Source organism: Onychomys torridus, chromosome 6 (genome assembly GCF_903995425.1).
Source record: "Onychomys torridus chromosome 6, mOncTor1.1, whole genome shotgun sequence".
Taxonomy (NCBI): domain Eukaryota; kingdom Metazoa; phylum Chordata; class Mammalia; order Rodentia; family Cricetidae; genus Onychomys; species Onychomys torridus.
Window position 1 is genome coordinate 68,709,263 of NC_050448.1, and position 17,010 is coordinate 68,726,272.

The following is a 17,010-nucleotide window of genomic DNA, read 5'->3' on the forward strand; positions in this document are numbered from 1 at the left end:
CCTGAGGTCATTTTGGCTCTCATTGAAGTATTCCAACTCTGCAATCATGGAGTTGATAATCAGCCGGTCTTCAGAATATCTTAAAATGTGAGTGTTTTTAGGCAAATTTGATTAACATTGTCTGCTACTTTGGGGGTACAGCATACATGACCACTCTCCAGCTACCCCCACACTTCACCATTGTGTGTTTCTTAGTGTGTGTAAGATCTGGTGAGCAGGCTTTCAGTAAAGGATGGATTTGTGGCTGCTGCTATGATGATAGAAATTGAGGCCACTCAAGAATCTTCATTGTGAGAAGTCACCTGCCACTCAACCCTTGAAATGCCCTGGTGTTTCTCCCACTAACCAAGGGTGATCTGACAGGTGACACAGATGACACTACGTCAGAAGAGACACCCGACTTAACAAATGATATTGAGTCAATGGCCTCTAGTGTGTATGTGTGCATGCGAGCATGCAAGTGTGAGAGCATGCACAGACACAGTTGACAATTATATTCCTCTTGTGGCCCGGAAACAGTGACCATGAAATAGGGCAGGAGAGAACCCAAAGGAGGGTATCACTACTGTGAAAGCTCAGCTGCTCCTCCAGGCCCAATGACTGATACTTTCACCTTAGATATTGCTGTGAAGTGTGGAGGAAAGGGGTCTGTACATGTCAGTATGAAGAAAGATTCTTTCCTTTAGCCTTGCCTCTCATATTTACAGGGCCACTGGGGTTCCTTCTGTCTGGTGAAAAAAGATCATGTATGATCATGTTAAGTCTTTTCTCTCACCAGCTGTAAAATGCTACCTATTCAGAGCAGAAAGTGGGGGTTATTTTGTTTGAATAAAAATTGAAACCACCACGGACATCACAAGAAAACCTACAGAATCAATTAACCTGGGCTCATAAAATCTCACAGATTCTGAACAGACAACCAGGGAGCCTGCATGGGACTAACCTAGGACTTGTGCATATATGTGAAAGTTGTGTAGCTTGGGTCTTCTTGTGGGATGCTCAGTGGTCTGTCTCTGATTCTTATTGACTTTGGGGACCCTACTTCTGATACTGGTCACCTTGCCCAACCTTAATACATGGGGAGGTGCTTAGTTTTACTACAGCTTGATATGCCATGTTTTGTTGATATCTATAGGAGGGCTGCTCTTTTCTGAATAGAAACAGGAGGAGTGGATGGGGGGGGGGCTGAGGGGAGATGGGGGAGGGGCTGGGAGGAGAGGAGGGAGGAGAAACTGTGGTCCGAACATAAAATAAATTAATGGTGTGTGTGGGGTGGGGTGGGGAGGTGGGGGTGAGGACAGCTCAGTCTATAAAATATTTAAATTAAAAGCACAGGACCTGAGTTCAACCCCAGAATTCATAATATGAAACCTTGGGGATGGTGAGATGTACTTGCAATCTCAGCACCAGGGCAGTGGAGACAGGCAGATTCCTGGAGCTCGCTGGCCAGCCAGCCTAGCCAAATGGGCAATCTCCAGGTCAGTGAGAGACTGCCTCAGAAAAAGAAAATGGAGTGTGGAAGGTACCTGAGGAACAACATCTGAGATTCACCTCTAGCCTCCACGCCTGTGTACATACATATGTGCACATACACACAGGCACATACTGATATCTTTTAGGGACTCATAAACTAGGCAATTCCAAAACAAGAACTTAGAACATGTCTAAGTAACAGGAGCAGTTACTTAGTCAGAAAGGGGAAAAACACTTTGAAAAGAATAATCTTCAATAAATAGATATGTTCTTGAATGCTTGACTAAAAGAATCAAGACTTCTATGGTATTGCAGGCTCCTGGACAGGAGTATTCCCCTATATAAAGCACTGCTGAACTCAACTCATTGTAAAGGGGCCTCCTAGTCCTAAGAAGAGAGACACAGCAAGAGACAGTTTCAACCGTGGTAGAAAGGGCCTGTAATTAAAGGGAAGCTGCCTTGGGTCAGAAGGTGAGCTGGAGGAAAAAAGGAGGTGGGGCTGGGCTGGGTTGAGCTTTGGATGAATCAAGCCTTCTTGTAGGGTGGAGACATCCTGTCTAAAATACATACGAGTGCCATTAAATCCTCTATAAAAGGTTCTCATCCCACTGACAAGTACTCTACACACTGCTTAACAGAAACTTGTTCCATCCTGCCTGGGCATTAGGTAAGTTCCCTCCAGAATAACTTCTTGCTCATTCTCAGTGTCTTGGCAAGCCGAGCTCATGAATTCAGGCCTGTTAGATGCGAGCTGTCAGGACTCAGTGCCTAGCTGGAGGTAGGAAGGGCTCCCACAGAGTCTCAGGCAGGCTGCAGCCAAAGCTCTTGGGAAACGCTGTTCTTCTGAGGCAATCCAGCTTTCTCCTCTCCCTGGCGCTAGCCTGCAGCTCTTCTCACTAGATGATGTGAGAAGCAGCAAAGGGGCCACCCACCACCCACGCACCTTCCTGGATCAGCATAACTTTTCCCCCTAAGGTTCTGGAAGGCTCTCTGCAGTGCTCAGAGCCTGTGGAATCAGAAGCAGTTTGTCTTGCGCCATAAGCTTCTTGTCTTATAGAGGAAGGGGCTTATATGAACTTCCTTCCTGACTCTAAGTTTATATATAGGCAAGATGAATTTGTAGATTTAGTCTAAGGATCTGAATCATCACTAAAAGAACATTTTCTTCTTTTTGCTACTTATAGGTCAGTGATGAAAGTCTGTCGTGTGTTTAAAAACACAGGGCGGGGTCTGTCTGTGTTAAGGGAGATATTTGAAGTTGTATGCCCTGAGGCACACTGAGGGAAGAGTCTAAGCTACTGACTCCAGGGTCTGTAGAAAAGTTGTCCCTGCACAGCCCACCTGGGGTCTAGACCTCCTCAATCCTCCAGCCACACTGACTTGCTTTTGCTTGAACCATGCCACCTTCTTTCCCTCACTCCTTGCTTCTCTACCTATGGCACCCTCTCCCCACCATCCTCCTCTTCATCTCCAAGGTCCCTTCCCTGGTTTTCCAGAGGCTGCAAGCCTCCATCCCCTCTACTACTTGAACCTTGTCATCATTGGCACCTCTCCTCCTTCAGATCTCCTCAGGTCTTCTGTTTAACACATCTATGCCCCTTGCCCACTCAATCACACACATCTTCACCTTCGCCTGCTTAATGGAAATGAACATTTTCTCCTTTGCCTGGGAACCATCCATCACAGGACGCCAGCCCTTTAGACTTGACGGACCACGTATCTCTTATAGAAGCGTACCTCTCTGACAGGTTCTAGGATGGAGGGCAGAGAGCATATGCAGAGCATCTCGGCACCAGGAAGGCACCCCTAACCCTAGTATCCCCAACAGGTGCATCCTACCTTCTTCGAGAACCCCTTCTCCAGGGAAGTTGAGAGGGTAGGGCTGGACCCTTGGAGTTTCTGGAAAGCTTCAAGCCAAAAGAGGGGCTAACCCCTGTGGGTACTTACTGCCTTCTGATATTCCCAGTAGGATATTATCATCCTAGAGATAGGCAAGAAAATCTGTCCAAAGGTATATTCTAAAGAACTAATTGCATACGGGTTAAAAGAAAATAATGTGTGGCCTTCACAAATCCACCTCCTCTGAGCCCTTTCCCTCACCTTTGAATATACTAGTGATAATTAGGGTCATAAGCTGTTATACAGGAAAGTGCTTTGTGAGCAGTACAGTGTCTATAGATGTACACAAATTATATACATGTATGTGTATATAATAATAATGATGATGATACTTAATAGCTACCACTTAGCATAAACCAGACATCAGCAGGGTGCCTTTTATGGATTATCTAAGTCTTTATGACAACTCCCTGAAGTAAGTGCCAAGTGTCAGCTTCATTCACAGTGAATAAACGGAAGCTCAGAAACGCAAAGCATCTTGGTCCAGCTCACATCAGGTAGGTGGTGAAGCCTAGCATTAAATGATGACTTAGAAACTTCCAAGTTCTGGGGGGTTTCTCCTTCCCACCATAAAGTGCATTTTGAGGAAATGATGAAAGAAGGTAGAGAAACCCAACATATAGCTGAAGACACAATCAAGGGGCTAAGCCACAGAGAACTGTGAGGAAAGAGCAGGGGCTGACTACAGTGCCCATGAAGGAACTTTTCATATCTTCCAGCTTAGCTTCACAGATGCCTCAGCTGCTGCAAAACATTCACGGGATCATTGAAGCCTTCGGCTGCTATGCCAGGTCAGAGGGTGGCTGCAAAGTGCTCACACGGGGGGAGCTGAAGAGGCTCCTGGAACATGAGTTTGCTGACGTCATAGTGGTATGCTATGTGGGGATGAGAGGGAGGAACATGGCAAAGACAGCCAAAGTGTGTTTTCCTGCAAGGGCTTTTACCTGGGGAATATAAAGAGCAAGCAGCTGAATTCAATCCTGCTAGCTCTGTTGGCAGTTGTGCAGGCAGACACGAAAGACATGGAGGGAAAGAGGTCACGGCAGGCAACACATCCTGGCCCTTAGAGAAAGGGCAGATCCTTGGGTTTTATTCTCTCTTTAAATTAATTTTAATTTCAAGACAAGGTAAAGAGACTCCAAGGAGACAGACAGTTCAGGCAAGAATGGACTCTTCAAATGGTCTAGCAGGCCTGGCGCCTCTCAAATCTGACACAGTCACATTTCCTACACCGCTCGGAAAAGTGATTGCTTATTAGCATCCATTAAGAGCTTGTTCTCGCCTTGCACAAATCAGTTGCTTAGAAATATTAGCTCACTAGTCAGGTCAAAAATGAGATTTTGAAGTTCTGAATAGCTGTGGGTGCAGGGGACTCTGAGAGACCAAGCCCACCCAGCAAACCAAAGCCAGAGCCCTAATGCACTTTTCTGCCTTCAGTTCATGTCTAAAGGAGACTGAATAATGAAGTCCTTAGGTACAAAGACTGGCACACTAGGATGGTGCTACATGCTTAGAGCAGCCTGTTGTCCTGTCATGGGTCCGGGTTCCTGATGTGCTTCTGGCGGGGTTGCTGCCAGGGGCAAAGTGCCAAGGGCACCCATAAGAAGGAGCCAGGAGCCCAGACAGTTGCATACAAGCACGTGCATTCTGTCTTCAACACACCTTTACCCAGTCCATCATCCTGCAGATCTGAAATTGAGGCTATATAAAACCAAAGGTGTTGCCTACCCTTGAATAAGAGGGATGGGACCACAAGACACAGACAACAAAACGTTACACTGTGACGCTGTGGGCAGTGCTGCGGGTCTGAGAGCTCCCAGTATGCAGTGGGGTGAGGGATCCTAGAAGCCAGATTCTCCTTAGAGAGCAGTGCTGACTAGGCCCCATCTCTCCCCCAGAGTCCCCATGATCCCTCGACTGTGGATGAAATCCTGAGCCTGCTGGATGAAGACAACACGGGGACTGTAGAGTTCAAGGAATTCCTGGTCCTAGTTTTTAAAGTTGCTCGGGCCTGCTTTAAGACACTGAGTGAGATTCCTAGGGGTGCTTGCAGGTCTGACAAGTCTGAACGCTGCTGTCCTGGATCCTCAAAAGCGCTGGAGCAAGGCCAGACAGGTGGCCCCGGAGTTGGGAGGGATGCAGCAGAGCAGTGCTGTGAGGACAGCAGCTGTAGACAGAGGGATCAGGCATCTAAAGAACAGGTCAGCAGTCATGACAGGGAGGTTGAGTCTCAGAGACAGGAGATGGTAAGCCAGCAAACACAAGTGACAGGACAAGTGGAACAGACCCCGAGACCTGAGGACAAGAATTGGACCAGAGAGAGGAGGTCAGAGAGGCAGTCACAGATTAGCCAACAGACAGAGGCGACCAGACCCGGAGCCACAACTCAGACCCAAGCAGATGCCTTCCAGACACAGGGGTCCACCTGTGGCCAGAACAGAGGGACTAACAGCCATAGCCAAGACAGGAGTCAGGCAGGCCAAGCGGCTATACAACATGACCAGACACAGGCAGGGTCTCATACTCAGACACACACCCAGATGGCAGAACAGGGCTGCAGGCAGCAGACAGGAAGTGGCAGCATCCAGACACAGGAATCCATCTATGACCAGAACAGAGAGACTGAGACTCACAGCCAAGACAGGAACCAGGCAGGCCAGGCTGCTAAAGAACACCACCAGGCACAGGCAGAGTCATACACTCAGACACACACCCAGACGATGGAACAGGGCAGGAGTCAGCAGGCAGGAAATAGTAGCCTCCAGACACATGGCTCCATCTATGACCAAAACAGAAGGACTGAGATCCATGGGCAAGACAGCAGTCGTGCAGGACAGGTAGGGACAGGACACTTCCAGACACAGGTAGGATCCTATTCTCAGACCTTGGAGCATGATAGGAGCCAGTCTGCAAGTCAGGTAAGGGCTCCGGAAAAGAGACAAAGCCAGATACAGTCAGGTATGGGGCCAGGCTGGACACCAGTAAGCAACTGTGAGACAGGGGAGCTGGGACTAGGAAGCCAGGTCCAGACTGAGACAAGCACTGTAGAAGAAAGACAAGACCATAGCAGCAATCACCCAAGTCCAAAGGGAGGGCAGAGAGAGAGTGCCCCCACCGTGATTAGAGATGAGTGGGTCAATGACCACACAAGGGAAATAGTGATCCGAAGCCAGAATCCAGGTGGCCTGCACTCTCGTGTTCCTTCAGCTCAGGGCCAGGATACAGCACAGATGGAGGAGAAGAAAGGAATCACAGCCAAGGGACTATATTCCTACTTGAAGACAGACCAGCCATGACTTTTCCTGACTCCAGTGCCCAATACCAAAAGCTGGAGTGAAGTTAGCCTACCCTGCCCTGCCCTGGAACATTGATGGAAAGCCACAGTGCTTCTCAATTGCTTCTTTCTCAGCTATCATTTCTACAAGGTACCTTCTTGTCTAAACTCACATCTCTTGCCTGTTTTGCTGTGTGGACACTGTCAGAAACAGGAAGGCATGGAAGAGGTCCTCTCTTTGCACTGAATTCCCCTTAGCTTGCAGGGGTTTTCAGAGCTGTTTTATCTTTGCTCTCTGTCCACTCAAACGAATCAATAAAAGCTTAAGCTCTGCTCTCCATGTTCTATTCAATAATTTCTACTGACATGACCAACTGTGGGCTCTAGAGTTCTGGTGTTGACTTGAACACAGTCTCATCACTCAAAGAACATTGAGTTGAGAAAACGTGATTCTGAGAGTTAGGAATAGCTGAATAGAGGAGAGAGCACATTTTATACTTGGCAGAGATGAGTCAGTGATTGCCTTCTTCCACAAGATGCTTTCTGTGACAGCCCTCAAAGGACCACTAAGATATATACATGGGTAAAATTATATACATGTTCATTTCCTCTAGTTCTAGAATGGTAAGACTCTATTTCCACACAAGGTCACAGAGGACAGTGCCTTGAGGTTACTAATAAATACAGGAAGACCCTCAGGGACTGTGCTGGAAAGGGAAGAAGGCATGCATTATAGCCAGGAGTAAGAGGCCCTGAGTTTCACCCCCCACCTCTGTGTCAACATATATCCTTCCTATTACTTCACTCAGTGGATATCAACAAGATACAGGGCAGAAACTCTCAGCTCTTCTTTACTTTGAGAATCACCAAGAAGGCAGGGGGGTTTTGTTTTGTTTTTATTGGTATGTATGTGTGCCTGAGTATATGCGTACACATCATACAAGAGCCTTCAGAGGTCAGAAGTAGGCATCAGATCTTCCAGAAACTGCATGCAGTTGTGCACTGCCAGGGGGGTGCTGGGAATCTAATCTGGTCTTCTGTAAGAGCAGTAAGCGATACTAACCACTGAGCCATCTATCTAGCCCAGGAAGATAAGAGTTTCACTCTTGGGATGAAGCTTGTGACTAATGTTGATAAACTTAGTGGGTGGATACTTGTAGTACAGAATGGAGAGTCTAAAAGATGTCCCATAACAAGTATGAAGAAAGCCTATTTTTTCACTGCATCATTGGTTTGTGGAGATTTCTAAGAATAAAACAAAAACCTAGTAGACTGAATACCTCCATACCTCCAAAGACATACCTCTGCCAGTCCCAGAAACCTGTGAATATATCTCCTTATACCTCCCAAGGGGCTTTGCAGGACAGTGAGGTGGGGGCTGATTCTTGCCTATCTGGGTGAGCTCAATATAAACACAAAAGTCCTTATAAGTGTGAAACAAAGGGGTCAAAGGGTAGTGAGAGATATGATGGAACCAACAGCTAGAGCTTCGGTCAAGGAGCAAGGGATGTAAGTAAATTCTCAAAGCTAGAAAAGGAATTCCCCTATTCCTCCTCAGAAGGAATGCAGGCCTTCTAGCACCTTCGCTGTAGACTTCTGGTCTCCAGGACTGTGGGAATAAAAGTTCTGTAGTTTTAAGTTTTAAAGTTTATCTTTCTTTGTGACAGTAGAAATAAAAAAATGAACACGAAACAAAAAAACCCTCACCAAGGCCAAGTGTAAGTTCATGGGGAAGGCGGGGCTGGTCTTTGTGATGATAAATTGATTTCCTATCCACTCACACAGGACTTTGAGTATAAAGGCTGAAGATAGATAGCAAGGAACTTGAAGGACCCAAGGAATGTCACTGCCATGAGTTCTTCCTGTAGAATGAACACAGACACAAAGCTGAAATTGCAGAAACATTTGGCATACAATCTGATAATGTTTAAGTACATCTAACTACAGAACTAAGACAAAAGGATGTGGACGAGGTGACAGAACAGCATTGAATGTTATATGCTCTGAACACATACATATAACCAGCTAACAAAAAGAGAAAGCCTATGGAAGGCAGAATGAGGGAGCTGGTTGTCTCATGTAAGTACACACTTACTAGGGAAAACTAGGAGTGAAAAGAATTCACTTCAAATTAGACAGTGAGAAGGGAAAAAGGAAGAGTATATGAAAATAATTATGAAGTTCTAGAAAATCCCATTATGTAGGTTAGAGAATGAATGAATAGACAATAGGTAAGGGGGAATAGGTAATAGGCAATTTATAATGATACACTGTAACAATGACGAGAGAACAAATGGGTGAACATTGTGCAACACCAAAAAAAAAAAAAAACCAGTTCAGAAATAAGGTAAATAAAACAGAAACACAGAGAATAATGTAACTTATGCATGCCATATGTTTCTACAAGCATGAAACAAAATAATATGAAATGAAAAGTATCTGATACAATTTATAATGATGTAAAGGGCTTATCTCGCTATTGAAAGAACAATTTCTTATATTAGATTTATCTGATAAAAGAAATAAAGAGAGAACAAGAGTTAGAGGAAGGAGGGAACTTAGAAAATAATGGGTGAGTTAATAATTATCAGGGAAATAATGATTCAAACAAAATTTTAAAAGCAGAGGTCAAGATCTTGATCTCAGATTAGGCCATAAAACAAGAAAGGCCAAGAAGGGCCAAGAAGAGCATTCAGGCCTCATTTCCATGATGCCTCCTAGACAGAGGTGTGTCAAAATGAAGCTGAATATCTCCTTCCTAGCCACTGGATGTCAGAAACTCACTGAAGTGGATGATAAATGCAAACTTCAAACTTTCTAAATGAAGTGTATGTTCACTGAAGTAGCTGCTGATGCTCCAGGTGATAAGTTGAAGGCTAATGTGGTCCAAATCAGTGATGAAAATGACAAGCAAGATCTTCCCATGAAGTAAGATGTGTTGACCCACAGCAGAGTGCTCCTGCTGTTGAGTAAGGGGCATTATTTTTATAGACCAAGGAGAACTAGAGAGAAGAAGCTAAGTCTGTTTGGGGATGCATTGTGGATGCCAATCTGAGCAATGAGGGAGAATATTCCTGGCCTCACAGATACCACTATCCCTCTGTTATTGGGACCCAAAAGAGGTAGCAGAATTCATAAACTTTTCTAATCTCTCTAAAGAAGATAATGACTACCTATATGTTGTCAAAAAAAAAAAAAACCCTTAAACAAAGAAGGTAAGGAGCCCCAAGTACCCCCAATTCAACATCTTGTGAATCCACATCCTGCAACATAAATGCCAATGTACTGGTCTAAAGAAACAACACACTAAGAAAAATAAAAAGGAGGCAGCAGTATATGCCACTTTTTTTTGGCCAAGAGAATTAAGGACACCAAAGCAAAATGCCAGGAACAGATTTCCAAGAGATGTCAGCTGTCCTCACTGAGAGCTTCCACTTCTGCATCCAGTCAAAACGTAAGAATTGTTTGGAGTGACAAATATATGGCCAGACCTTGAAAACAGGAGGACACTTTAAAATGCCAAATGAAGATACACTTTCTAGTATCTGTGCATTTGATAACGGCCAACTCTAATAAAGTAGAGACTTCGGGAGACAGGAGAGGAAAATGAAAGAAAGCAAAGGTCTAAGTAAAAAGCCTTTAACAGCCTCAGTTCAACATGGTAAATGCACAGAAAGAACAGCCGAACCCATATGGTACACATGTATTTATTTTAAAAATGTGTGTGTGTGTGTGTGTGTGTGTGTGTGTGTGTGTGTGTGTATGCCACATGTATGCATGAGCTGGAGTTACAGGTGGTTATGGGCCACCCAACATAGGTGCTGTGAACAGAAATTGGGTCCTACAGAAAAATTGAAACCATCCTTAAATCCCGACCCTCTCCATCCCTCAGTATGGTTTTTGTATGAAGAACTTTCTGTGAATGTGTGAATGAATGTGTATGCATATGTTTGTGTATATGCATGCATGTATGTTCTTGTAGAGGCCAGACCAATGTAAGGTGACTTCCTAAATTGCTTTTCACAGTATTTTTTTGAAACAGAGTCTTTCACTGAATCCAGAGCTCTCAGATTCACGTAGACTAGCCAGCAGCGAGCTCCAGGCCTTTCCAGTGCTGGAACTGCAGATGCTTGCCACATTACCTGGCTTTTAAAAAAAAAAAAAAAAAAAAAAATCAGTGTTGAGAATCCGAATCAAGTCCTCATGTTTGCATGGCAAGTCCCTCAATGACCAAGCTATCTCCCCAGGCCCTGTATAATTAACTATTTTTAAATCAGTTTTTATATGGACCAAATTATTTCATAACCTAGCAATAAAAAATACATGCACAATAGTTGACAGCAGGCCACAAAACATTCTCACCAATGTGACTGCCTAAACAAGGGTGACACCAATAGACAAGCCAAAGTGAACGGGAAAGCCTGTGAAGTCTCAACACTGCACATAGAACAGGCAACTAAGGGCTAAGGGATGCTGAGAGCAGGAGAAATAGTCTTCCCCAGGAAAGAGCATCAGTTGGTTATGTAATACCAAATGCTCCGCCCTGAAAACGTACATACAAGAAAGAGTATACAGACTGAGCAGGTTGTATTTAGGATTGTATAAGTATATGACATATATGTATATGTGTATACGCATATGCATGCAACATCAATTAATGGAAAAAGGCCATGAATTTGAAAGAGAGCAAGGAGGGGTACACAGGAGTCGGTGGGGACCAGGTTCGGAGAGGAGAACTATCTCAAAAATTCAGGTGTACCCGCAACAGAAAAAGATACTTGATGTCCACCTCTAGTGTCCCCATGCATGTGCACAAATGCATAAGTCCATGAACATGTACATATTCTACACGTACACAGCAAAAAATCTTTTGCATAATTATAGAAAGGCAGTCATCTATTTCTGTTCCACACATTTTTTTTTCCCCCTGTGGATGCTGTAACGCTTATAAGCTCCTGTTGCATTGGTCAGAGTATGGAAAGAGGCCCTGTCTCAAACTGAGGCCTTCCAAAGTCCAGCAAGCCAGGTAGCTTCCCAGGGCTAGCTAAAGAAGGAAGACATGCTGGGCGGTGGTGGCGCACGCCTTTAATCCCAGCATTCGGGAGGCAGAGCCAGGCGGATCTCTGTGAGTTCGAGGCAAGCCTGGTCTACCAAGTGAATTCCAGGAAAGGCGCAAAGCTACATAGAGAAACCCTGTCTCGAAAAACAACAACAAAAAACAAAACAAAACAAAACAAAAGAGGGAAGACATATTGTACTGCCGCCCCCTAGTGGCACTTAGGAATAGCACCGCTAAAATCTTCCGTTTTTTTCTGGAGTGGGAAGACCGGTAGGACACAGGAGAAGCTCAGCAGCAGTCTTTAACTGCAGCACCAGAAGGAATGGCCTGGAAGCTTCAGGTGCCGCTCTACTCCCAGTTTCTCTGAGCAATGAGGTTTCTGTTGTGTTTCTCTGTTGAGGAGTATCCTTCATACAGCCAGCCACTCCCGCTCCCAAATGGTTCTGTGTCTGTAGAGCCACATCACCTGTAAGGACCTTGGTACCACTGTGTAGGTATTGTGGCGCAGATGACTGATTTTCTCACCTGGGGAGCATGTGCTTAATGACACTGCTTTAGTGAGTAGGAAGGCTAGCATCCTATGGATTTCCTTCCACAAGGTGGAAAACGTGATCTGTACGTTTTTCTCAGAGGTCTTGAGATCAAAGCTCTATCCTATTCTTGTCCTGGGTGTTTACGGGAACACCGTGGTGGATTTGTTTCTTAGCACTGATGTAGACCACACAGCGCTGTGTGACACTCTTCAGTGTCCCCTGGTTATAAATGAGCAGCAAGTAATGAATGCCAGCTCCTTAAGCTAGAAGCTGCATAAAGTGAGCAGTGTTGAGCCTGGAGAGGGAACACCTTCCTATTTCCAACTAAGAGGAGGAAAGAAACTAAAGCAAGCCCATGACTTTCCTGTAGTGCCTGCATAAGTGCCCAGGGGCTTATAGATCCCCAAGGCCCAGTTCTTACTGCGGGTCTGTGGGTTAGGCTACGGGACACGCTACAACAGAGGAGGCTATACTCCCAAGGCAGCACCGTTCCTTGCCCAACATGACTTCTGCCACTGCAAGCCACCTTCTCGTGGCACAGATCATCTCTCCAGGAAAAGAGATAGAGCATGAGATGGAGAGAAGAAATGGCACCACATCATTAGCAGTCTCTGCGCACGTGTCTGGGAAAGAAAAGTATACTGTTTAGGTAATCCAAGCAGCCAGATGCTGTACTAGATGCAGGGATTTGCTTGAGATTTATGTCATCTTGTATGGAGTAGGCAGGAACTCAGTCAGTGCATGATTTTAAATGCCCTAAACAATGAGACACAAATTTAGCTACAAATATATATTAGGAAAATCACAAAAGACCCAAGAAAAAAAGAAATACAAAAAATTAATGATTACACAGAAATAGTCATTTTTATTTAGCCCTTCCAGACTATTCTCCTCTATATAAATGACCATAAAAATATCTCCATGAAAATGTATCTCTGTATGTGCAAATATATACATACAAATACCTACAAATTATACGCTTATGTGTTAACTATATACGTTATATCTGCATGCAAATGAAAGGTCACACCTCAGTCAAGTGCTTTCCAAAAGATGTGCTTCTGATCAAGGCTCTGTTTGTCTTAATAGCTTTGTCTCTATTGTGGAGAAAATAATGGTACCTATTCATAGGTAGGTGTGAGAATAAATAAATCCATACACTTAATTCCTAGCAAATGGCATGGTAAGCCCTCAACAAATGTGAAGAATTGAATGAAGCACTCAGGCCAGCCATTTACAAAGCGAAGAATGGTTTAAGAAGGATTGGGTCTGATCAGAAAGACTTTGACCAGCACAGAAGACCCTCACAGACTATAATTCCCTCCCATAAAAATAGTTTTGGCTTTTAGCAGCTGCAATGACCATGGTTAATTGGGGGATTTTCAGCTCAAAGAAAACCCAACAACTCGGGACAAATCAGTACTATTCTAAATGTACAGGTACAACACCAATCCTCCCAGGCCACTGTTCTGTCCCATGGGACAGAAGCAGGTTGTCACTGCTCCATCTTTCTCCCTCTCAAGATCAATAAGCTGTCAGTCAAGAAGCCAGCCAGTGGCTCGCTCCAGTTGGCTTACTTTTCCACAGGACTCAGGGAGAAGGTCGGAGGGTATGGGTAGCAGGAGAGGCCAATCAATCATTTGCATTGACAGCGTCTGACTTACTAATATTTAACAAAGTAGAACAATCTAGGCCATATGGACAAGAAAATTAGCTTTTCTATGTTTGCTTCATAATACATGTCATCACTTAGGTCTTATTTTTTTTTCTTCTAAGGTAATTTCAGCACACACAGAAGAGAATTCCCACACATGAGCTGTTATCAATCCAATTTCTTGATTTTCACCCCAAATATAAATACAAATAAAAAATTCTGCTACTCACTAGTTTGTATGTGACTATGAACTCTCTCTCTCTCTCTCTCTCTCTCTCTCTCTCTCTCTCTCTCTCTCTGACACACACACACACACACACACACACACACACACACACGACACTGTGTTTATTATAACATGAGCCAGAGCCAGGTCTACTCTTATGTCAAGGAGTTTGCATGTAACTAATGGACACAATAAGAAGCACCTTTAGGTAACCATGCCCTCTGCCTGTAGACCCCCTAGACTAGGGCTTGATAAAATTCCCAGTGGCTATATAATAGTTCACCATTGATTCTACAAGTGGCACTTTGGGCCACCTCCCCTGTTACTAATGGGACTCTGCTCACCACAGCAATGAACTTCCCTCCCCAAACACCTGTCAATTCACCAGGGACCTTTTTCCATTGCCTGTCACTCACAACAAACACATAGCTGCCCTTATAAACCACACAACTAAAATCTACCTATTTTCCATGACACATCAGCCAGGAACTCACTGCTCCACTTACCATCTATTATTTCATGATAAGATCAGTAGCCATACCTACTGTTGAAGTATTTGTTTGTCTTATGAATGGGTGTCATGAAATGTAATTATACTACCTTATCCATAGTCATTGAAAAATTAAGTCACACCTTCACATACATAGGGTATTAGTTATTCCAAAATTAACAACAGTGCAAGAATCTAAAGCAAACCACAGATTCATGCTATTTCCACCCATGACCTACTCTTTCTCACTTAACTGGTTCTGGTTTCCTACCTCCCCCCTGGGTTTTCCTATCAGATTTCTTTGTTGGTTTTTCCTATGTATGCCCTTATGCACATATCTCACTCATCAAGGCAGATGTAAAGGCTGGTGGCGGCTCATCTGGGATTTGTGGTATCTGTTGAAACCAGTCAGTGTATCTAGTTCAGTGGCATGCCACGGACACTAAGCCCACACTTCTTCACAGGGGAATTTGATTGTCCCCCAGATGAAGGCACATTTTGTTACTCCACACGGTATGGCAACCTTTACCTCTCCCCAAATCCAGGAACTAATAATAAAATTCAGTTCTGACTTTGGAAAGTTTCTGTCTTCACTGTCTCAGATTGCGGATCATTTAAGAGCATGATGATACTACAGTGGACAGACATCGAAGCCAGTGTCAGAGACCTGACTGGACCACCTAACTGTGTGTGACTCTGGACTTCTGGGTATTTCTAAGCTTCAGTTTTTCTCACTGGGAAATGAGGATCAAATTATCTCCCTTTTGGAGTGCTTGGAAGATTAATAGAATACACAAGGTGACTTTCACATAGGGATGCTCAAGACCTCCTGAACCCTGTGTTGCCTCTCCTCATCTTCACCCAGCTCCTCAACTCTCACCAATGTACTCCTACTTTCTCACACAAGAAATTTATATTAATTTCATCTAATATAATTCCTCAAATCCTCTTTCTAATATAACTCTTACAATTATGATCTCAGCTTCATAAGCCTTGTCAGAAGTACTACTACTACTAATTAAGTGTTGGTGTCCTTGAAGAGAGGCTTGTCCATGATACTGACTAGTTCCCCAGTTACAATGAGGAAAACCAAGAGTTGAATGCAGAACTACACTCTAAGCATATATTGGTTAGGACATGCACATGATAGAGACTGCCTAATGGAAGAAGGGGAAGACATTTGTCAGAAACAATTCTCTCAGCACAGAGGGACACTGCAGGCTCAGACACAAAGATGTATAAAGGAGCTCACAAGTCTTCCAAAAGAGAATCTATGATGGCATTCCCAGGGAGAAGTTGACAAGAACAGACAGGCCTTTCCCAAATGTCCCTTGCTTGGAAAAAAGATCAGGTCCTACAAAAGAAGGCTACCTTTCTTAGAGCTTAGCTGCAGCTCCTGAGAAAAGAGATCATCTCCTCCCTCCCTTATTTCTTTCCTTCTGGACATGGTCTTACTGTGAAACTCAACCTAGCGAGCCTCAAATTCAAAGCAATTGTGGACACACCTCCAAACCCAGCTCTCAAACAATTGTCTATAAAGATTTTTCACACAAAACAATTAAAGTTACTGTCAAAGAATCTAAAAGAGGTTAAAATGTTAAAGTGCATGCTGTCTATATTCTACTGCAATAAAAATAACTATGATATATACACACACAAACATACATAATACATTTATGTAATTCATACACACATGAAACATTGAAAGGCTGTAAACCAGGGCTACCAGGGACTTGCAAAACATAGGGAAGTTACACTTTTATTTTATTCTTTTTATTTTCCTATATTCTGCAGTGTCTCCACTACAAACATATCACTCTATAGGAAGAAATGGCTTCTTTAAACCATTAGATCCCATCAACCCATGAACAGGCTGCTTCCTTTGATGGAGGAGGCTGACTAGCTGACAAGTATGAGGTTCATATGAGGGACTAGCTTCTTTTCTAGACCTGCTCTCAGTTTTCACAAGGCAATTTTAGCCTGTGGTCATCATGAAAGCCTCTTACTCACACACGGGCACTGCTGTAGAATATTTACAAGCTCCTTGAATCTCATATATGGGTTTATAGTTGTTGTAATGAGGGAGGCTTTCATACAGTCCCGTGAGCCATGTCTGGGCTTTTGCTGGAGCAAGCAATTTGGGCTGAAGCTTCCTATAGCAGCAGCAGCAGCATGCAGTAAGGGAGTGGCCACAACAGAAGCTAGCCATCACAATTCTGTAATCTGTCCATAGGCTAGTGATCCTTGTCATTCCCTTTCTCTGAGCATTTGATCATTCATTAGTAGGATAAGAAGCTTAATATAAACTATGGCCCCCACCTCTGAAATTTGAGCTCAGGACTCACCTCCTCCAGGGAGCCTTCCCAAAGGACTCATCCAAAATTTGAGAATCACTTTATTCC

General features: G+C 44.1%; 1 protein-coding gene across 1 annotated transcript; it reads left to right on the forward strand.

Annotated features, from left to right (window-relative positions):
• The first annotated feature begins 4,104 nt into the window (after nucleotides 1-4,104).
• Nucleotides 4,105-6,668, forward strand: Crnn (cornulin). Its single transcript, XM_036189836.1, has 2 exons — nucleotides 4,105-4,242; nucleotides 5,271-6,668. The coding sequence occupies exons 1-2, from the start codon at nucleotides 4,105-4,107 to the stop codon at nucleotides 6,666-6,668; spliced, it is 1,536 nt and encodes a 511-aa protein (XP_036045729.1).
• Nucleotides 6,669-17,010: the final 10,342 nt, after the last annotated feature.

What these genes read in the sequence shown, in the direction of transcription:
- Crnn (XM_036189836.1), top strand. Translation starts at nt 4,105, where the DNA reads ATGCCTCAGCTGCTGCAAAACATTCACGGGATCATTGAAGCCTTCGGC. An exon ending in AGTTTGCTGACGTCATAGTG is followed by an intron (nt 4,243 to 5,270) that starts GTATGCTATGTG and finishes TCTCTCCCCCAG; the next exon opens with AGTCCCCATGATCCCTCGAC.